Source organism: Gobius niger (genome assembly GCF_951799975.1).
Source record: "Gobius niger genome assembly, chromosome: 1".
Taxonomy (NCBI): domain Eukaryota; kingdom Metazoa; phylum Chordata; class Actinopteri; order Gobiiformes; family Gobiidae; genus Gobius; species Gobius niger.
Window position 1 is genome coordinate 7,631,501 of NC_136852.1, and position 23,692 is coordinate 7,655,192.

General features: G+C 40.8%; 1 protein-coding gene across 5 annotated transcripts in view; it reads left to right on the top strand.

The window, feature by feature from the left end:
• Positions 1-13,751, top strand: part of fndc3a (fibronectin type III domain containing 3A) — a 102,904-nt gene extending 89,153 nt beyond the window's left edge. For all 5 annotated transcript variants that reach the window (XM_079573340.1, XM_079573342.1, XM_079573343.1 and 2 more), the window contains 5 exons: positions 1-288; positions 2,321-2,533; positions 4,041-4,207; positions 8,961-9,085; positions 13,119-13,751. The exon at positions 1-288 is cut by the window's left edge and continues 74 nt beyond it. In XM_079573340.1, the coding sequence (XP_079429466.1) occupies positions 1-288; positions 2,321-2,533; positions 4,041-4,207; positions 8,961-9,085; positions 13,119-13,442 (1,117 nt within the window). In that variant the 3' untranslated portion in view covers positions 13,443-13,751. The remainder of the gene's footprint in view (positions 289-2,320; positions 2,534-4,040; positions 4,208-8,960; positions 9,086-13,118) is intronic.
• Positions 13,752-23,692: the final 9,941 nt, after the last annotated feature.

A 23,692-nucleotide genomic window follows, 5' to 3' on the forward strand; every position in this document is an offset into this window, starting at 1 on the left:
CATCACCAACATCTACGCCCTCAAAGACCTGGACCTGCGGCGGTACCAGGCCCCGGCCGACCACGAGGAGGACGAGGAGGAGGATGAGGAGGATGAGGAGGGAAGCGGGGCGCAGCAGCCTCCCTTCTACTCGCCCTCCACCTGCCTGGGCCTCAGCTGGGACCCGCCCTGTCACCACGGCTCCCCCATCACCTCGTACCTCATCGACCTGGGCGAGAGGCAGCCCGTGGTCATCGGCCCCGTCAGCAAACACGTCGTCCAGAACCTGCAGCCGGACACCAGCTACAGGTGGGAGTATTACGGAGCCGGAACTCGGATTCTCAGTATCTTTAAATATAAAGCATACATGCGAAATTTGCTGTTTTGACCTCGACCACAACCATTCATTTAGTTTTAGTCTTAGTCTTTTGACTGTAATTGTAATTCAATCTTAGTCAAGCTTTAATCAAAAAAAATATCTTCACTTTTAGTCTAGTTTTAGTCGACTAAAATTGCAAGAAAATTTATTCGACTAAATTGAAGAAAAATGTAGTCGACTTGGCATTTATAATATTCATTATAATCATATTTAATCAGGTCCTCTGCTTCATGGAGCTTCTCCCACATGAACAAAGATCAGAGCTGTTCCTTTGGCAGAGGATTTACATGATATGAGGCTCTTTCAGACGGTCAATAGAAGTTTGGATGATTTTAATCTCTCCTTTTCATTTTAATTTAGTCTTATTTTTGTCGACTAAAATATCTGGACATCATGAAAAACGGTTAATTTAGTTTTACTCCAGTTTTAGTCGTCAAAGATATCACTTTGACTAAAATTAACTATTTTGGCCGACGAAATTAACACTGCTACAGACGCACCACTGACAGTGAACCGCATGAGACATGGCACTGACAGTGAGGTGAAGAAACTTAGACCGCCTTATACTACAACAGGTTAACTTTTACTGCTGCTCAGATTCATAAAGTAGCAACAAAGTTACTGAGCAAACTTGGATTAGTTTTAAGTAGCTTTCATATTTGACATTAGCTGCGTGAGACGTGAGGGCATCTACAAGCTTAACCTATAGAGATCATTTACTGTGTGGCGGAGGGTAAACCGACCAGGCAGGTGCCCACGGCTCCGTGAACTGTCACCTTTTTCACTATGTATGTGTTTGCATGACTCATAATTCTATTTTTTTAATCTTTGTTCTTTATTTTGAACATGGGAGCAACACAACACACCTTTACAAAATTTTAAACGTAAAGGCTGTTACAAATCAAAAAGACAAAAGCAAACTTGTCAGTTCCCTTGAAAAGCCAAATATACAAATGCACATGTCTAAAAAGGAGTGAGGAGAAGTTAAACTTGATTAACCCCACCCCCTATTCCAAAACAGGTGACAGCTTTAATTTTCTGTTCCTATATAGTTTCTCAAAACTCAAAAGAAAATAACTAAATAGCAATAATAACAAGGTAAACTATTTTCTGAAAAATGAAACAGAAGGCATATACATGAGACGAATCACTTGGAATCTGTAAGTTCAGCTGTCTCATATTTCCAAAAGAAGAAAAGTCTTTATATTTCTTCTTGAACTGTTTCATATTTGAGCATTGTTTTAGATCTGAGCTTAAGTCTGAGCTAAAATAATGATGCTGCTCGACTATTTTTTACTGCAAAGCTTTGTCAAGTACAAAAACTGTGCTCTTAAAAAGTATTGACTTGCAGTTTTGGGGTTGGGATGGTTTATTCCAATGTGCTGAAATAAGTTGTGGCTCTTATAAATAAAGAAACCAATGCGATTTTTAACCTTTTCATGATTTTGTTTTCATGTGCATCGTTCCACTTTTTCTGAAATTGATGACTTACCATTAACAGTTATGTATTTGTGTGATAGTGTTTGGTCCGAGGGTTTAAAATGGCTGCCCTCTGCTGGTCTGACCGAATTATGGACCAAAAGTATCGATATTAGAATTGAAAATATCGTGCGGAAAATTGATATATTGTCACACCTTTACGCACTGTCAATCTTCATTCTGTCAAATATTCCATTGCTCCAAATCTGGATTGTTGTAAAAAATCAGTTTAGATGTGGCTGTTCCATTCGTGGCCCGTGATACAGAAATGAACAGCCTCTTTTGAGTCTGATTATAGATATTTCTCACAGTAGGAAATAATAATTGACCATGTTCAATACAAGACTCAAGCATAATAGACATATTAGAGATCACTTTGAAGCATCGACCCAATCATCCTGTTGTAAAAGCGAAAGCAAAGAGTCAGCCTGCCGTGTGTTCCTCTGTGCTCCAGTAAAACTCCCTTGTCGTTGTGTCTTCCAGGATTCGCATCCAGGCCCTGAACAGCCTGGGCGCGGGGCCCTTCAGTCACACGGTGAAGATGAAGACCAAGCCCCTCCCTCCGCAGCCGCCCCGACTGGAGTGCACGGCATTCAGCCACCAGACGCTGCGGCTGAAGTGGGGCGACGGGCCGACCAAAGCCTCCCCCTCCGACAGCCTGCAGTACCACCTGCAGATGGGCGACCGCAGCGGCAGGTCAGACACCGGCTACTACAGACTCCCTTTGCTCTCTCTGAACCCTGTTTTACCATCGGGGTGGATCTCCTTTCATGCCAGGGTTTCCTCTGGCATTAAAAGTCATTCATTAGCTGTATTTAACTTCTGTGGAGCCCGTTTTTACAAAACAGACTCTAGTTTAATGTGAACCATGCACATAAACGTTTAGTAAATAATTAAAGGGATATTTCAGGATTTTTGACATATGACCTCATTTCCTTGTTATCCAGAGTGTCGTTGATTTACGGAGATATACATATTTTTTTAATTAATGCAGTCCTTATATTTGAAGAGTTTAGTTGTGCTAGGCTAGTGCTTGGCTAGTGCACGTCTATGGTAACTAGTAGCCTGCATTCAAAACAGTCAAGCACAGTGCACCTGAGGCAAATCACTTATAACACCAGACTACCCATTAGGGCTGTCACGATAATTACTATATCGACTTATCGTTGAATAAAAAAACAGACAAACGATATATTTTTGGGCTTGATATTTATCGCGTGTACATTTATTCCCATTTCCCCCCCATTTTTTCTTTGTAAAACTTTAAATTCTAACGGAAGCCAATTGAGTTACATTATATTTCATGTTTATTGCAGCTTGTGTGGTTATTTTAGGATATGATGATGCACTTTTATAACAAAGGTTTACTGTAATTTTTATGCCTGAGAGTTGACAGTATATTGTATCGTTAGTGTCAATAATATCGTTTATCGCGATACTTTCCTGCCTCAATATATCGAACTTCAAATTTGTTATCGTGACAGGCCTACTACCCATATACGTGTCTGTGTCGTCTGAATAATGTTTGAAATAACTTATATTTGAGCAGCATCAGCTTCCTGGTTGTAGCTACGCAGCGGCGGAGTGATCTGCTAAGTTACCGGATCTACATTAGTTTGTTTACTTGCGGCCGGCATTACTACACGTGGAATTCACAGGAGCTTTCTACAAATCAGATATGGCAACGTTTGGAGGACGACCCCATGATTTTGAAGAGGTTTTTAATGCAGGCTACTAGTTACCATAGACATGCACTAGCCTAGCATTAGCCTAGCACCACTAAACTCTTCAAATATAAGGACTGCATGAATTAAAATAATATATATATATCTCCAGAAATCCACAACACTCTGGATAACTAGGAAATTACTTAAATTATCCCTTTAAGTAAATGTGGTGCCAAAATTAAGCTGTAAAACACATCAGCACCATCAAAACAGGATTCATTCTTAAAGTGAGAAACTGGTGCACTCAAAAGTTGTCTGTTATATCCAATTTACTTCAAATGAAATAGAAAATATGTCAGTAAGTACATTTATAACAAGGGGTTACAATGACTTTTATTGTTCCTGCCTCAATATATCGATCCTATTTAGTCATCGTCGCCTAAACCCTTTTTTCTTGGGTTTTACTTGATGAACAGCGTTAAGTTTAGACCCAGACTCGCTTGTATTTACATGTTTTTCCCTCTGTGCCGCTGCAGATTCGTCTCCTTGTACAAAGGACCATGCCACACTCACAAAGTCCAGAGGCTAAATGAGTCTACCTCCTACACGTTTCGCATCCAGGCCTTTAACGAAGCGGGCGAAGGGCCTTTCTCCACTGTTTACACGTTCAGCACCCCTCGCTCCCCGCCGGCGCCGGTCAAAGGTACTGCACCTCCTCTTCACCGTTCATCGCAAATGAATCGGCAAAGGCTGCTGGATCGCAAAGGCGGCTGAGATGAAGCCGAACAAAACATTACAAAGCTTTAGGACTCACCGTCACTGTTACACTTTAGTAGCTGCTGCAGACTCTTATCTAATTCATGTCTGATTCATTGAACTTATATCACTTACAAATAGTCTGAGGAAGGTTCTTGAGTCATCATCTGTACTCTGTAGTTGAAATGTAGGATGATTCTCCTCTCATCCAAAAGGCTTTGTCAGCAACACTGAGGTTTCCACTCGCACACGGACTCGATAAAGACCACTGGGACGGGTTAAGCTTGGCTCAGCTATTCCCAAAGTCTGGGACATCGCGGCCCGCTTAATTATCCGAAAATCTCTCAGGGGCCCCTAATAATAATATATTATATTTGATATCATTATACAGCTAAAATTAAAGGGACTATACGGAGTTTAAAAATGTTAAAATTAAGTATTTTCCTCCCCCTACATGTTTCAACAATGTCCTAATGTGTAGATTGAGCTCAGACCTGTTCTCCACAACTGCCTCTAAAATCCTGCACCGTCACTCAGAAAGGTGTCACTTCGGGTCCGAAGTGCCGTCCTGCACGAGCTTAATATAGAAGGTGCAGTTACACATATGACCTGATGTGGCAGTAGTGAGTATAAAATGTCAAGCTTGAATCTAGCCCCTTTAAGTAAAAATCAGCATCTCGCAATGCCTGTTGATTGTAAAATGGTTTAAAGTCGTATAATGTAGCAAATAAATGTAAATTTCCTTTCAAAATATTTTTATTCCAATGTACTTGTTTTGTAGACAAGCTTTGTAGTGTCTCTGAGGCCCCCACTTTGGGAACCATTGCTCTAGCTCAGGGGTCCTCAGACTTTTTTCTCTGGGGGCCACATTGTTGTTCCTGACTTTGATGGGGGGCCGGGTTGGCTATAACATATAATTGTATGACTCAGACCAAAATGCCACATTGTGAAGTAGAGATGACTCGCCTGCACAGTCGTCCCCACGACTATATCCACAAGATCAACACTTGATTCAGGCTCATATTTGTTTCACTGCAGTGGTTTGCAAAAATAGTAATCAAGTCTTCACACTTTGTTTTAATTTCCCTTTATTTATATTTTCAACTAAAACATCATTATGTAATGTGACCAAAGTAATAACTTCTTACACTTGTATTGTGCTTTACAAGCCTGTTCACAAGTTTCTCAAAGTACTGTTGTCATTATACATTCTCTCCACACTCTGTGGTGGTAAGATTCATTTACCACGGGGCTATAATGTGTTTATGTTCTGATCTCTTATGTAGGTGCCCTCTGCTGGACACCTGTGGAATTATTTTTTATTTATTCAAATTGCCCCCTAGTGGCTGGAATGAGAACTGGTTATTTAGTTAAAATATCCTAACTCCGCACAGGAATGGGCTAGAGACTTCCTTTTTTTTTGAGGACCCCTGCTTTAGCTGATCACGGCTCGTTTCCTGTCTGTGGAGGTAAAGGGCAGGGTTGTTAATACTGAGAGCAACAAAGGTTGTTTACCTACAGGTTGTGAGTAGCCTTTGAATAAGAGGGAGCTAACCCCTCCCAGTGGTCTTCATCTAGTGTGAGCTGAAACTTTAGTTTGGCTGACGAAGCCTTTTGGATGAAGAGGCGAAATGTCCTTCTATCCATCCATCCATTTTCTTCCGCTTTATCCGGGGCCGGGTCGGGGGGGGCAGCAGTCTCAGCAGAGATGCCCAGACTTCCCGATCCACACACACCTCCTCTAGCAGTTCTGGGGGGACCTCGAGGCGACACCAGGCCAGCTCGGAGACATAGTCCCACCAGCGTGTCCTGGGCCTTCCACGAGGCCTCCTCCCAAGGCGAAATGTCCTACACTTAAACTACAGAAGGACAACTCCTGCACGACTACTTATAAGTAGCTTCACAAACTAAACAAGAAATCTACTGTATAATCCAGTCTGAAACTAATATATCAACAAAATCAAACCATACATTTTTATTTGGCTCAACCTATTATTTATACAGTATTTTGTTCGGCCATTTTTATATGAAACTATATTTATATTTGTCAGTAATCTCTATTTAAAGCGGCTACATGCAAGTTAGCCATTTTATACTCACTACTGCCGCCTCAGGCCACATGTGTAACTGCACCTTCTATATTAAGCTCGTGCATGACGGCAATTCGGACCCAAAGTAACACCTTTTTGTGTGAAAGTGCAGGATTTTAGAGGCAGTTGTTATGAACAGGTCTGGGCTCATTCTATTGGACATTGCTGGAACATGTAGGGGGAGCTAAATAAATAATTTTGACTAGAATTTTGCCCATTAAATAAAACAAATACACGCATTTATTTCATGACAGATATTTTAATCATTGAAAAATACCTCCATAGATGTACAAACAAACATGTGCCTCCTAAGACGTGACTGCAACTTTATCAGGAGTGGGTTCGTCTCCAGCTCGTCTCCATGGAGAGGAGCTGGATTTGAGATTTAAATAGGTTAGGTCCTCATCCAAATCCTCTATTTGATTACCCACTGCGTTAAGAGCATTTTTGTTTTATATTGGTGGCAACAGTATAGTCCAAAATGTTACGCAGTGTACCTTTAAGTACTTCCGTAAATTGACTTTATGACTGACCACCTCCGGGAGTAATAGTAATAATACACTTCATCTCTATCTGCCTTTAGTCGTTGCTCTCTGCTCGTGCTTTCCCCTCAGCTGACCTCGGTTCAGAAAAGTGCAGCTCACTCCTGCGGCCTCTTTTGATTCAGTTTAACGAGGGACCTGGATTTTCTCCTCAAAGCGGGAGGACTGATTCTCGGCGAACGGAGAATTGCGTTTAGATGAAGCGCAGGCTGGAGTGTGACTAATTTAGCCCCATGTGACACTGACGCTCTGTGACGTTGGCACTTGTCGAGGTTTTCAGACGGTCTCTTGACTTCAGATGAAAGCTGCTGCCGACGTCTTTGACTTTAAAGATGAATGAGCACTTCAGCGTTTCAAAAGAGTCTCACTGAATGTAATTTTGTCGCTTTAGTTGCACGCTAAATATTATTCTAAACTAAAAAGTGCTTCATAATGGTCGAGAGTTGTTTTTAGCCCAGGTATTTGATATTTAATTAAGTAAATAACAATATGATTAATAGTGAAAACATGGATTTTTTCCTGCTGTGGCCAAAGTTTACATTTTTATTTAGATTTTTCCCCTTAGTTTTAATATCAGAGTAAAAAACTCTCTTGCTTTAAAGCAGAACTAAGTAACTCATGCCCCTAGAGGCCATAAGTGCCACTGCAGGTGTCGTAGCATGTGGCTAATTGTCCGTGAGAGTAAATACTACGCTTACAGAAAAGACAAAGAGAGAGAGGGATATTGTACATCCAATTACACAATCGAGATCATTATTTTCACTCAAACTTGGCTGTAAACGCTGCTAAAGTGGTGCTAGCTCACAGTTAGCTTTGCCCTTTAGCCTGTTAGCTTCTTCTTCATGCTTCTATTAGTGTGTATTGGGGCCCCGACCCGTAGGAAGGGAAATTGCAAGGGTGGTTTTCTGATCAGAGACACCAGGGGGAGATGAAAGGCCCCCAATCATCCTAATAACACTTGTATTACCCTCATGGGGACTACGGAAAGGATTTATTGAGGCAAACAAGTTACTTAGATCTTCTTTAAAGGGACTACACGAAGTTTAAAAATGTTAAAATAAGTATTTTCCTCCCCCTACATGTTCCAGCAATGTCCAATGTGTAGAATGAGCTCAGACCTGTTCACCACAACTGCCTCTAAAATCCTGCACTGTCACTCTAAAAGGTGTTAATTCGGGTCTGAAGTGCCGTCATGCACGAGCTTAATATAGAAGGTGCAGTTACATGTATGACCTGAGGTGGCAGTAGTGAGTGTAAAATGGCCAACTTGCACCTAGACCCCTTTTAAGACCTTTTTTTTTGTTTTGTTTTTTTAGCTCCTTCTCGATTGACACATCTGTCCCACACTTATTCATGCACAAATACTAATATGTTTGGTATCCACGTGTAGCATGAAAGGCGACAAAGATGGCACTGTAATCCACGCATGGTCATTTCCTCTCTGGGAGTCAGCCGTGGCCTTAAAGCCAGCGTTATACATTCACATATAGAGATGTTTGAATCTTTTTTCTCTTTTTTCTTTTTCCTTTGCACTTGCAACAACATCTTCACTTCAGTAGCTTCTACAGCGGGGGTGGCGAAGTGCGGCCCAGGGGCCAAATGCGGCCGTCAAACTAGTTTTTAGTGTCCCTCCGGCTTCACAGATCGCCAGGGGTGGTGCTACAAGTTTCAAATTTCTACACCATTATTACATTTAAAAACATTTTATTGTGTGAAGGAGCTGGTTTTAATGTTCCAAGCCTAAATAAATAAAGTTAAAACTTTCACTGCACTGACAACCGATCTGTGGCCCTAAACCCCACCACTGTTCTACACACTGCAAACTTTCCAGTGTTTTAAGTCTTTTTCTGAGGGAGTTTTTAATATCTGATTCCTAGCCTGATTTATTGATCTTTGAACCACAAAAAAACAAGGATGAATGAGAATTTTTACAGATTTATTTCACTAACAATGTCAAAATCGAGACTGCTTTTTGAAAACCTCACAAACTTACTTTTAGTTTGTGCAGATTTGTTCGTTGTTTTGCTCCGTAGCTCGGTTTAATGTCTCTGTTATCTGTCCTCCGCAGCCCCTAAGGTGGAGCGGGTGGATGACAGCTCCTGTGAGGTCACGTGGGAGGCGCTGCCACCGATGAAAGGGGACCCCATAATCTACACGCTGCAATGCATGATGGGAAACTCTGACTACAAACAGGTGAGTCGGCGATTATTGCTGGATGTGAAGTTTGACCTTTTTGTCTTTTTTATTTGTAGCTACATTTTAGACCATTTTAAGTTTTAGCACTAGTTTTGTTTTCTAAAAGGTTTTTGGTGGACATGAGCGTGATTGACTGCCCTCGGTTTTGATATTTGTAGTTTTGTATTTGAAATAAAGCCTGTGAAAGGATGATACAGTGATGACTGAGACACAGGGGTCAGCTCAGGGCTAGTCAGGGTTTTGCCTGGTGCTCCCTCTGTAGGCAGCAGTGGGAAATGACAAGCTTAGAGTCCAGTGATGTATTTGGGGTTTTCAAAATGCGAAAGAGCCTTGTGTTTAATCTATGAGTGCGTTTACATGCGCTCGATTCTGTCTTTTGTCATCTACGTGAATCAGCTAGGACTGGGGGAAGGAAAAAACTTAAAAAAATAAACAAGTAATACACTGTAAACTAGGGATGCACCAATACCGATACCAGTATCGGGTATCGGGCCGATACCACATGCTTGTACTCAAACTCGGTTTCTGGTAACTCCCGATACCAGAAACCGATACCATTTGACGTGCGGCCAGCGCACCTACGAGGCGCACCTCTCAGCTGAGGAGAGAAGAAGCAACAAACTGGAGAATTCTTTATTGTAAATACAATATTCCACATAGAGCGGACTTTATTACAGACTGCGCTCCCTAAATCAGAGTGTGTGCTGGATTTAACCAGAGCTAAATGTTGTTAGTGCTGCTGCGTCTGCAGTGTTTACAACATACAGGCTAACGTTGCTAACTCGCGTCTAGCAGTTTTGGCCATTCTGACGCCGTTTTAAGCCCAGGGGTTTATTCATCTGAAAAACTAAGCCAGCGACTAAAAAGTCCTCAGAAAATCCAAATGAAAGACATACAGCATGTTTATATTAAGCGAAAATGAACCAGAACAGTGAAAACGCTGTAGCTACTCGCTAAGTTGCAACAAAACACACGAGAAAATCTACTGAGCTGAAGTAAAGCGAAAACGAAAAGAGACCATTTAAGTAACATCTCAATACTATTGTTAAATAAAAATACATAAATGAATAAAGCACAGGCATTGGGGAGCTTTTGGACATGGGCTTTTCTGTCTATGATGGACAGTGCAATAAAAATTAAAAATTATATTGAATGAAAATAAAAATAAATAAATAAATGGCATCAGCACAATTCTAATATAACTGCTCTTAAATGTGTCGCCTACTTTACTTAAGGAAATGTACATGAGTAAATTAACTAATTACAAACCAATCTGCTGTGAAAAAAGCATGTAAGAATGTTGAAGAAAATGCCTTGTACTCATATCGGTATTCGGTATCGGCGAGTACTTAAATCCAAGTACTCGTATCGGTTTTAGAAAAAGTGGTATCGGTGCATCCCTACTGCAAACAAATAAATCCACATGACAAAGTCGTCTGAACTACTGTTCCTTTGTATCGGCTTTGCTTGATAAACATGAAAAGTACAAGTTTGAGTCAAAATCTCATTTCAGGAACAGGGGCATCAAAATAATTTTTCCCAGTGGAAAATATGATATAAGGCGGCGTCCATGTGCAATTTTCTACTCTGCAAGGGGTATTTACCGTAATTATGGGACCACATGAAGGCAGCATCACTGTTGGAGAATCCCTTGGTTTCTCATTACTGGAAACCGCATTTCCGCGTTTCTTTCAAACAGCATAAACCTGTTTGAATAAAGTGAAATGCTCCTCCAGGTGTGTTTTAGACATTGCATCGATTTTGCACAATATGCGTCACCTTAAATGTCGTGACCATATCCAGTGTTTGACATCCGCCCCACAGGATGGAAATGGCCCATTATACAAAGGCCATAGATCCGCGAGGCGCCCGCTGACCTCATCGCTGGCAGCTCGTCCATCTCCTCGCTGTGGTCTTGGGTCGGGCTAACGCAGAGTAATGGCCAATGAGGCTCATGCTAATGTCACCGTCTCGCGCACCACGATTGGATTATGGCGGCGAGTTATGGATGTGTCGGCGAACATGAGAGAGCCGCTGTCAGGATCAATGGGACATCAAGCACGGGGAGATCCTCGGACATCGATCGCGCTTCTCTCGGCTAATATTACTCTTAATCAAGCTCTTATTCCAGTGTGTTTCCCGTACCGCTGACAAAAGTATGCTGCAGTTGGTTTATCTTGCAGAGATGAAAACATAAATGTCATTTCTTGGGGAAACAACTGCAGTTCAAGTGGGATTTCTGTTTCTGGCGAGTTCTGCACGGTGTGATTGACAGATGAATTAAACAATCAGAGAAACATTTGGTCTGTCCAACATGGCGGCCTACAGTATGCGGGAAATTATATTGAACAACAGTGAGCAAGTGAGCAGGCAACTAAACTAAACTACTACTGAACTATTTACAGGTGAGAGAAGTTTTGAGTTGATCCTCGGACAAATCTGTTAAATTAAGCTGTTTCTTCTTCTACGGTGTCAGCGCCTCGTTCTGTACTTCCTGATTGTTCAAAGCCCACAACAGTCCACATTTTTAAAACCCATAATCCAACATTATCGACTCTGAGCCGCTCTGTGCTTGAAGTGTTTATCGTGCACTGGTGGAGCTGCTCACACACCATGTCCATCCTGGAAGCTGCCAGGAGGCGGAGCCCAGGAGTCAAGATCTTCACCAGCTCTTTCGCCTGCATTTCATTGTTGCTGTTTAATTCTTACAGACATGTTTTCAAATTATAAAACGTAGCATATCAAAACCTAAATAAGGTTTTTAGCCTCTTAATCCCCGCCTGAACAGAGTGCAATTTCTCCAGTTTGGCATAACTCGAATCTTAAAGCTTCTGGTAAAAAGAGTCAAAACGGCGACAAATCGAGAAGAAATTGACGATGAAAACTTAACCAAAAAGTGAAAAATGTACACAGATGTGACGAAAACGAGGCAAAAAATGTGATGAAAAATTGACAAAAATGTGATTTTACAAAATGAGTAAAAATGTGATGAAAAAGTGGCAAAAATGTGACGAAAAAGTGGCAAAAATGTGATGAAAAGTGGCAAAAATTCGATGAAATATTGGCAAAAATGATTAAAAAATGAGTTTAAATGTGACGAAAAAGTGGCAAAAATGTGATGAAAAAGTGGCAAAAAAAATGGCAAAAATATGATTAAAAAATTAGGTAAAATGTGATGAAAAAGTTGCAAAAATGCAATGAAAAGTTGGCAAAAAATATGATTAAAAAGTGGCAAAAATGTTATGAAATATTGGCAAAAATGATTAAAAAATGAGTTTAAATGTGACGAAAAAGGGGCAAAAATGTGATGAAAAGTTGGCAAAAAATGTGATGAAAAGTTGGCAAAAAATGTGATTAAAAAATTAGGAAAAATGTGACGAAAAAGTGGCAAAAATTTTTATGAAAAGTTGGCAAAAAATATGATTAAAAAGTGGCAAAAAAATTGGCAAAAATGTGATTAAAAAATGAGTTAAAATGTGACAAAAAAGTGGCAAAAATGTGATGAAAAGTTGGCAAAAAAATTGATGAAAAGTTGGCAAAAAATATGATTAATAAGTGGCAAAAAATGGCAAATTTGATGAAAAATTGGCAATAATGTGAATTAAAAAATGAGTTCAAATGTGATGTAGAAGTTGGCACAAATATGATTTAAAAAGTGGCAAAAAAATGACAATTGGCAAAAATGTGCTGAAAAAGTGGCAAAAATTCTGATGAAAAAGACCGTCTAATAAGTGATGACAACATGGCAACAACACAAGGAAAAAGCTGCATTTCCATCAGTTTTGTAGTTCTTGGCTTTCAAATGAGGCACTACATTGGGTAAAGCTGAACTGGAGAAAATGTGCTTGGTTCAGGTGGGGGTCAGAAGTCTATTTTTAAGCTCCATATGCCGGACATGCCCACTTTAAAGCTCTCTAGAAATGCTTTTCAAAGGCAGGAGAGTCTGGCTGTCCCGGCGTTGGGTTGTTGTGAATCCTCTGTTTGATGTTGACCTCTGACCCCTCACCGCCCCCTGTTCTTGTGCCCGCAGGCGTACAAAGGCCCCTCCACGTCCTTCCTGGTGCACAACCTCCAGCCCAGCAGCGACTACCGTTTCCGGGTGTGCGCCATCAGGCAGTGTCAGGACGCCCCGGAGCTCAGCGGACCCTACAGCCCCACGGTGACCCTGTCCCCGCAGAGGAGCGACCCGGCCGGGGGCGGGGGCGGCACCGCGGCGGGCTCCCGGGCCGGCTGCGAGGCGTCCCGCTCCAGACGCTCCCTCACCGACGAGCAGTGCGCCTTCCTCATCCTCATGCTGTTCGCCATCATCGCCATCCTCATCGCCTTCGTCATCCAGTACTTCGTCATCAAATGAGCGCTGTCCCCTCCCCCCGCTGCAGGGCTATAGCTTTACTCCGTCCCCCCCCCCCCCTTCAGTCTGTCCCGCCGTAGGCATGGGACGGTCCCACCTTCTGACAAACTCAAGGAAACTCATCGCTGTTTATTATTGCACTCGCTCAAGGTGGACGACGGGGAAAGGCTTCTCACTATTTTAAAACACCGTTGTTATTTTTGCACATGCAGTTCACAACAACGCCACTAAGGGGAGACACTGCAGGCCAGACGCCGTCATTATTCAGATTTCCTCCAGAAATCTTCCTGATACAGTGTTTAATTACAGCACTGATGAATTAGTAAGCACCTGGTGACGCCAAAGTTTCCAGTCTGTGACGTCACATTTGGAAGATTTGCTCTAAAGAATGATTCCCATGTGTAATTCCTAATTGAGCTTTGAACCTTTAACAAATAGAATGATCATCTTAAGATAGAAATGACATAAATCTACTTGAATTGAGAGATTGAATCTAAAGTTTGAGTAGATTTGGTCTAGTCTTAGGTGAGATAAAACCTCTTATCACCAATGCAACAAGCACATGTTGTCTTAATTCAGATTTTGGATCATTGATAACACACAACTATAAGGTATCACTTTATTTTACAGTACCTTGATACATTGTACAAACTAAGTTTAGTACAATGTAATGAGCTCTGTAACAATGTGTAATAACTCGTACCTCTGGGTTAGATACATAATAGAATAATAACACAATAGACACGAGACCCTTAGGTCTTGTTGTGTCCATTATTATTAGAGTTTAAGGTTAGATTATGTGTTATTACATTATGTACTTACAAACTAAAAATCAAAGTTATGCTATTGTGTATCTTACCCATAAGTTATTACACATTGTTACAGAGCTCATTACATTGTACTGAATTTAGTTGGGTACAATATATTAACGGCAGTGTAAAATAAAGTGTTATCTTTTATAATAACTCCACCTTATTAAGCCTTAATAACTGATGAATTAACACTTAATTCATCATGCGTAATTCATTAGTTAAGTGTAACTAACACTTAATAACTACAGTTAATGTCTAACTCATAATGAATACTACTTCACATACTTCACTTATTCATTAAGTAGTTATTAAGTGTTTGTCACACTTGACTAATGAATTGTTCATGATTAATTAAGTGTTGACTCATTTTTTATTAAGGCTTTATGTAGTTATTATATTAAATGTTAAAGTGAATTGTCTGATTTCAAGTGGGATTTCTGCTCATTCCATTTTTATCTCATCTTGAATAGAATCTCAAATTCAACATGAAGCACCTTTATTTATAAATCTCATTTAAGATGGTCCTTTTTCAAACGGTCAAACGGTCCAAAATCCATCCGAAAAACATCTCCAAGGACAAAATGAATTTAAACCTGGCTTACATCCATTTGGAATCTTTGGTCGTCAAGAATAAAGAAAGAAAAAGAAAAAGGCTATACCAGATTTTGGGCATTGTTACACATTTTGATGATGAGAAAACCTTAAATGAAATGAACATACTTTTCTCCTCACGTTCATGTCCGTGACCTACAGCCAGACTTTCACATGGACAACTCAAACCTGTCCCGTTCTGAACCCGCTGCAGTGTCTCGCCTTTACCGCCATGAAGTTCTGAAGAAGTAGCAAACGCCGACCAGACGACTGCTTTTCGAAAACCCTTCGCTCACGACACAAGCATTTAAATCGATGAAGGAACGTCGCCCTCAAAAACGAAACCCCCGCTTTGACGTAAACGCTCGACACCGTCCCATGCCTCGGCGTCCGTACGGTTGGTTTCTGTTTTCTGCTGCAAAGAGGGAGGGGGGGGGGCGTTGTCAGGGTTTTCCACCGCCCCCCCCCCCCCCCCCCAAAACTCTCCTCCTCCTTTCCTCGCGGTGTCTGTTATTGACCTCTTTTTTTTTCTTTTTCTTTTTTTCTTTTTCTGCGGCTTCAAAGAGGAACTACAAAAAAAAAAAAAACAGGAGCAGGGTTTTTTTTTGGTCCCGGAAAAGCGAATGGGCAAATGTTTCGACTTAATCGTATATATATATATATATGTGTATAGAAATAGCCTTTATTTATATTTCCATGTGCGTGTCCCGTATACAATGTTTTCTTTCTTTCTTTCTTTCTTTCTTCTTCTTGGGATAGAGCTCTCGATAGTATGCAAGCTGTCCCGGGACGCGGAGGGCCAGTGTTTGCACAGGGGAAAAGGGAGGCAGGTAGATTTATTATAAGTGACTACGAAACCCCGACCTTCCCCCAAAAGCTGGAGTTTTTAAAAGGAGGGGGCGGGGGGGGCGAAAAACCGAAGGAAGAAAATACAAATGAAACCCTCGCTCGTCGTATCCTAGGACGTTTAGCACTTTTTTTTCTCCAAAACCCTTTTCTTTTCTTTTTTTCGATGTTGGGGAATGTCTAAGGATGCAAAAACGGCGGGAGAAATGTCGGTATATTTTTGTACAGCGAAGACACAAGGACCTGTATGAGGGGGGAAAATGCTCAGTATAAAGTGATAAAAAAAAAAACAGACAAAAAATAAACCAAACTAACAGTGAATTCTAATTATTTTTACTATCATAGTTAAACCGTAGCTTGTTTTTACAATCATGCAGCTGCTTTATTCTGAAAAGTCTTGTTCAGCACAAAAAATGTATGCTTATCTGTATGTTTTGACTCTTTTTTTTATTTTATTTTGTTTTTGCTGTATTGTTTTGTTTTCCCCCCCCAGTGATTATTATTTTTTGCACCTTAGAGAAAGGAGAAAAAGAAAACCTCGACCGGCTGCGTCTTGGTGATTTGCATTTTTATAGAACGCACTTTGAGGCGAGACGCGGCAGGTGGAAACATCCTTTATTTTTAATTACGCAGAGGTCAGTTTGGAGATTTTTTTGTCAAGTTTCCTCCTTTAACATCTCAGTTTTTATTTCTAAATAGATAACAGATCAAACTCACCCTTTACGATGTTTATTTTATGACGCTTTTGTCCGAAAAGCACCACAACATGGCCGCTCTTTGCCATGTTTCCCACTAATACTGACATGACGCACGGAATCCCCCCGACAACACTCTGTAGTCCTATTATGGTCATTTATTTTCTAGTGAGAGTCAGGTAACACTTAAGATTACGGTGTGTGTGTACAGGGAACAATAACATACGTACAGGTAGCATTAAAGTGCCAGGGGGAGGCAACGTCAGGCCCGCGGGCCAAATCGGGCCCTCCAGGAGAGAAGCTCTGGCCCTCAAGATGATTTTGAGAAATAACTTAACACAAATTAGAGATCGAAGGCCTGTTAATCTCTTAGCCCCCACCTGAACCGAGCACATTTTGTCCAGTTTGGCTTTACCCAAATCTAAAAGCTTGAAAAAAGTGTCGATATAGCAACGAAAAGAAGGATGAAAAGTCAACAAAAGAGCGACAAAAACGTGAAAATCTCTGCAATATATATTTTTTCAATATCTAATTCCTAGCCTGATTTATTGAGTCATTAACCCAGAAAAACAAAATAAGATGTTTTATAGTAACTACGCCATATTCAGCCTTAATAAATGATGAATTAAAGGAATAGGCCACCGTTTTTACATACTAAGATATGTTCTTACCTCACTTTAGACGTGTTAATATATCCCCGTCTGGTCTTTGTCCGTGCGCTCTGCCAGGCAAACGGAGCACATACGCAGCCTCTCCCACATGTCACATAGCTCCGAAAAAGCTCACGATAGAAGCTACCAAGCTCTTCCACGAGTTCCCTATTTAAATAAAGTTACGTGAAGTGTTTTCATGCGAAGTATATTTACCCAGAAATGTAGCATGTCGATTTTATAAGCAAATAAAAAGGGGGACTATATTGTGAGGCGTAATGATACGAGGAGTAAAACGTCCGCGCAGTAACTCCTAAAGGTTATTGACGGAAGTGAGCGGGGGAAGTCTTTAGGAGTTACTACGCGGATGCTGTGCTCCTCGTATCATTACGCCTCACAATATAGTCCCCCTTTTTATTTGCTTATAAAATCGACATGCTACATTTCTGTGTAAATATACTTCGCATGAAAACACTTCACGTAACTTTATTTAAATAGGGAACACGTGGAAGAGCTTGGTAGCTTCTATCGTGAGCTTTTTCGGAGCTATGTGACATGTGGGAGAGGCTGCGTATGTGCTCCGTTTGCGTGACAGAGCGCACGGACAAAGACCAGACGGGGATATATTAACTCGACTAAAGTGAGCTAAGAACATATCTTAGTATGTAAAAACGGTGGCCTATTCCTTTAACACTTAATTCATCATGAACTGTTCATTAGTTAAAGTGACAGTCTGTAAGTTTGCAAAGTGAGGAGAGATAGAGTGAAATGTGAAAGTGAAGAACCAGAAAGCCCTTCTTAGTTCGCCACATGAGGAGAGCAGGAACAGAATTTTTAAAAGTAAACGATCAAGCTCCTCCCCCTCCCTCCTGATCGGACCTGATAGGCTGGTTCACAGGAAAAGCTCGTCTCATTGGTCGACGCAGGAGGATACTGGACTCTGATTAGTTGCTGAGATCTGGGAAGGAGGGACTTTGCAAAAAATCATATATATATATACAGTATATTGTAACATTTAAACTTCCAGACTATCACTTATTAACTACTTAACTTCACGTATTCATTGAGTATTTCTTAAGTGTTATTCATGCTTAACTAAGGAATTGTTCATGATGAATTAAGTGTTAACTCATCACTTATTAAGGCTAAATAAGGTGCAGTTATTATAAAAAGTTACCCAAAATGCCAGTCACACATTTCACTATCTTTCTCACTAGCTTATACAAAAAAAAAATTGAGAAAAGATATTCAAAATCTCCCCTGAAAAAGCAATTGAAGTAACTGAATCCATTATTTAGTTTTTGTTAACAAAGCGTTGGCGTCAAATCCTCAAAGTGACCCTGCTATACATGTTTCTACAGCAAAAGCGATATCTCTACATTTATTTATTTCCTCTTTATCCTCCTCCTCCTGCTGCGTCTCACCTCAAAGCTGAGTTTTGTGTTTTGTGTATTTTAAAAGTCGTAGTACCACTTCACTCGTCGCTGAAACGTCTGGAAAAGGAAAAAGTTGCAGAAGGACTGTTGTTTCAGAGGCCTTAAATCGAAGAGAAAAAGAATCGGGGGTGAATTTTTGTCTGATTTCTCATAAGTTAATTATTATTTTTTAGTGTTAGAAAACTCTAAAATGTGTTTTCCTTTTATTTTTGTATCGTTTATTTGATGTTAGTATGTAAAAAACAACAAACAAAAAAAAACGTGAGAGACATTGAAAGTAGTCCTATGTATTGCCTATGATTTCTGTTGATTTCCTTCGTCGAGTCGTACATGTGTGAAGTATATTTTTTTATGATATATTGAAGTAATATAAGTTCTCCAGAGAAAAATACCAGTTAGCTCACGGAAAGCGGCAGACGCGCGCTCGATCACGTACTTCCTGTGTAATCAAGACGTTGTTTTTTTTTTTTTTTGCCTTTTCGTGCGTGTGAAGTAAAAAAATTCGTGAACGGGATTTCGTGAACGGGATTTCGGATCCGCCGCGGGTTTTTTTTTCGTCGTGTCGTGTCGGTCTTTTCGAGCAGAGACGCCGTCACGGAGTCGGGAAACGGGTCCCTGGCCAAACATCGAGATGAATTACATGATTTGGTCTTCGAGGCATTCTGCGGACGTCTTCTTTTTTTTCGTCATTTAAAGAAGTCAAATTCCTATTTTTGATAGCGATTGCAACTTGTGCCATTTTAAAAAAGAAAAGTAAACGCCCCCTTCTCCCGGGGCTTCGACGCCGGCGCTCGGGGAGACCAACAAAAGGCTACAAAAATGAGTAAAATATGCACAAAAATAGAGACCATTTTTATGTAATTTTAATGTTTGCAGTGACCTCATACACCGTACATTCCAATATGAAAATTTCTTATACTATACATACTACCAGACATATCACTTTAAAATGTGCGTTATGGGAAATGTATAATCATAGATATGTATCTAAAGTGTATCTGTATAGCCATGATATCTACAAAGGATCCATGCACAATAAAAGATTTATAATTCTTTGTGTGGAGTCGTCATTGAAATGAAAGCTGTGATGTTTTATTTAAAGAAAGATCAGACACTTTTAGATCAGGAAGAAAAATCTATTGAAGAAGGAACATTCTCTCGGGGGGTCATTTATTGAGGCAGGTGCAAACCAGAAGATAAAATGCTGTTTCGTTGGCGTTTATCATTTGATTTTGCTTGTATTACAGTTTTAGGGTCCCAAATGTCATATGTAAATAAGATAATGTTGCGTTTATAAAACATGCATATTAGCCGGCTGCGGATCCACTTCTGCACCTGCAACAAGGCAAGTTTGTAGAGGGTTAGTGCTAGATCGTATGCTCGGGAGGGACGGTCTGCAGTGATTGTGTATAGATCTATGAGTTGGTTTGTCTAAAAGTACAAATAATGCTAATCCTAACCTTAAGGCTAACCATTTCCCTGGCCCTAACCCTAATTTGCGTGGTGATATCTCATGTTTTCCCTCCGGAGCATACGATCCAGCACTAGCCTTTGTAGAGCACAATTCATCCATCTATCCATTTTCTTTTGCTTCATCCCGGGCCGAGTCTCAGCAGAGATGCCCAGATTTCCCGGTCCACGCACACCTCCTCCAGCTCCTCCGAGGCGACACCAGGCCAGCTCGGGGACATAGTCCCACCAGCGTGTCCTGGGTCTTCCACAAGGCCTTGTCCCACTAGAACATGCCTGGAACACCACCTGTGGGAGGGCATCCGAAAGATGCCCTAGCCACCTCAGCTGGCTCCTTTGAAGGAGCAGCGACTCTACTCCAAGCTCCTCCCGGGTAACTGAGCTCCTCACCCGATCCCGAAAGGTGCGCCCAGCCACACTACCTTCGGTCATTACCCAAATCTCATGACCATAGGCGAGTTTGGGAAAAAAATCAATCGGTAAATCTAGAGCTTTGCCCCCGACTTGGCTCCCTCTTCACCACAACAGTCCGATACAGCGACCGCATCACAGCTGACGCCGCACAATTCATACACAAGGCAATTCAAAGTGCTTAACAGTTGCACACACTTACAGAAAGCAGATATCCATAAAGAATCCATAAATCATCAATTATAGTTAAAACTAAGAGTGCAGATAAAATACTTTCAGCCATATGCACGGGTAAAAAGAACTGCCTGGATTTGAACATTGTCACAGTTGAGGCCTGTCTAACATCCTCATGAAGAATGTTCCAGATTTTAGCTTTAGCCTCACTGTGTTTAGTCCTGAATCTGGGAACCACCAGGAGACCCCTCCCTGAAGTCCTCAGGGCTCAAGGTGGTTCATACAGCTGTAACATGTCAGAGATGGACTAAACCATGAAAAGACTTGTACTCAATTCTATTCTCTGAGCGACAGGAAGCCAGTGCAGAGACCGGAGCACTGGACTAATATGGTCGTATTTCCTGGTTCTTGTCAGGACTCGAGCAGCAGAGTTCTGGATGTTCTGCAGCTCTGACAGTGAGCAGCCGTTACAGTCGTCTAACCTGCTGGAGACAAACGCATGGATAAGTCTCTCTAAGTCTGGTTTTGACACTCTGATCCTCTGATCTTAGCCATGTTTTTCAGATGGTGAAAAGCTGCTGATGTTATTGCTTTGATGTGGCTGTTTAAGTTCAGGTCTGAGTCCAAGAAAATCGTCCCTCCACCAAGAAAACTTGCCTACCCCTGATATAGACCATAGTTTTTGTATTTTAGACAAACGTCTGCAGCAAAAATAGTTGAACAAAGTCATTGAGTGGGTTCTGTCTCTGTGAAAAAATGATATCCTCTAAGAAATTTGGAAAAGTTTGAATCCAATTGAATGCTTTTTAATGACTTTTAAGGCCTTACTTTTGGCAGAATTGATTTTATTACTTTCAATGCCCCGCGGAAACCCTGTTACTGCATCATCTTCCAAGCTGAATGTGATAAAGGCTTCATCCTCTTAACACAGGGTTTCCGCGGGACATTAAAAAACAAGTCATTAAATGAATTGTGCCAAATTTAAAGCCCTAATGTCATTGAAAAGCATTGAATTGGATTCAGCTAATTTTCTTCTCATTTGTCGTCTCTGGTTCATTCATTCAATGTAAGGGACATAGGATCAATAGTCCACTTCAAACCAAAAAACTGGTGCAAGTTATTACGTCAATATTTACTGTAATAAAAATAAACTGCAGTGATTTTCTAACTCGCTGTTTCAGAGGCAAACTGGTTATAAATAAAGGAAGTAATGACACCAGCGGAAGGTTCCCCTTTATTTCCCAATTTAGAAAACATTTCTTGAGCATAAGTGGTCATTGTCTCAGCAATTCACACTCACAAAACCTACTGTAAAGAAAAGCATTGTGAGGTTTCTGGAAAAATGCCCTGAAAGATCTGAAGATGAGGCGTGAAGTTACAGATGAGATTTTTTTAATTTTCATCTCTCACATTTTCATTTTCTAGACTTGCTTCATTGTTGAATATTAATGCAAATTTAGATCCTGGGTGCCTAAACTTTCACACCTCTTTGTATCTGCCGCAGTCATGGAAAATACATCATTTTAACATTTTTAAACTCCGTAAAGTCCCTTTCAAGGCGGGGAATAAGATGTTAAAAAAAAACTCTAGTTTCCTACAAAAAAGACCACAAGTCTCTGTCACTTTTCATTCCAAAGTTTGGTCCAAAAGTCGGCCATGTTGTAGATCGCAGGAGCATGGGCCTGAGGTTAAAGAAGTGAATCGCAATCCAGCAGATGGTGGCTGCCTAGGTCACCTATGCCCAGAGCTTGTGTGGATCCTCTGTATTTAATCATTAAAAGCCTAGATTGCCTGCGTGCTTTGGTCTGCATAGTGATACTGTGGTGCACAAGAGACGGATTAATGATGTGAAAGTGAACTCAGCTCAGTCTCTGAACGCCGGCGTGTCTTTAAACCAAAGAGAGCTGGGGCAAAGATAAACAGTGGAGAGCAAAGAGTGGACGCTTCATTTCTTATAAACAACACTCGGTCTGTCAGGAGGATGTTGGTCCCGGGGCTGGTCCGCTCACAGTCTGTACTGATGGTTTTTCACAGCAAATTGTTCAGTAGAAGGGAAAAAACGGCACTTGTTGCTAACGATAGCATATGTAGCATGAAGCTAACGCAGGTCCTAGTTTACATTGTGTGTTTTTAAGTATTTATGGGCTGTTGAACCACTTCCTCTCCATGTCTCTGTATCCATCGTTGTAGGAAGATATATTCATAATTCAGCATTTGTTAAAGTTTTTTTTTTTTTTCCCTCTCTTTGTTTATCTCCTGAATAATTAGTCGCACCCATGAAACTTGTGTGCGCTCTGGAGCCCTGTTGTGATGACGGCGAATAAGGAAAATTAGGAGTTGACTTTTTGTTTGATTATCACTATTACAATTAGCAACATAATGCTAACTTCCTCCGTTAGCATGTTCCGTGTCCTTATGGAGAGTAAGCGGTGTCTGGTTGAAGTAAATAAATACAGTAGCAATGTTGCTGAAAACATGCAGATGCAACGTACACATGATAAAAACTTCTGAGATTTCTGTGTTTGCAAATGTAGATGTTTTAGCCCTGAAGCTAAAGGCTACGTTAATTTGATGCTAACAAATGGTAAAATAATGCCACCATTGAATGAATAAAACACTGGATCTTTTGACATTGCACAAGCTTTTTGAAACAATGCAACAGCTGTTATCAAAGTTAAAGGCGCTTCAACCAAATATTAAAGACTAGCGATATAAATGTCTGTGTCGATAGAGTCATTTTAACCATTTTGCATTTAAAATACCTTATATTTGAACAGCATCAGCTTCGTGGTTGTATACGCAGCGGCGGAGTGATCTGCTAGAAAATAGTCCCTCATTCATGTGATGCAAGGTCAGTTTTATTCCAAAAATGATTCTATGGACACAGACATTTATATTGTTAGTCTGGTGTTATAAGTGATTTGCCTCAGGTGCTCTGTGGAGCGGGTCAGACTGTTTTTAATGCAGGCTAGCTGACATCGTAGAAATGCGCTAGCCTTGCACTAGCCTAGTGCCACGAAACTCTTCAAACAAAAGAACTGCATGAATTACAAAAAAATATCTCTAGAAATCAGCAACACTCTGGATAACTAGGAAAAGAGGCCCTATGTCAAAAATCCTGAAATCTCCCTTTAACCTCTTATCACCCGCCTTAACAGAGTGCATTTT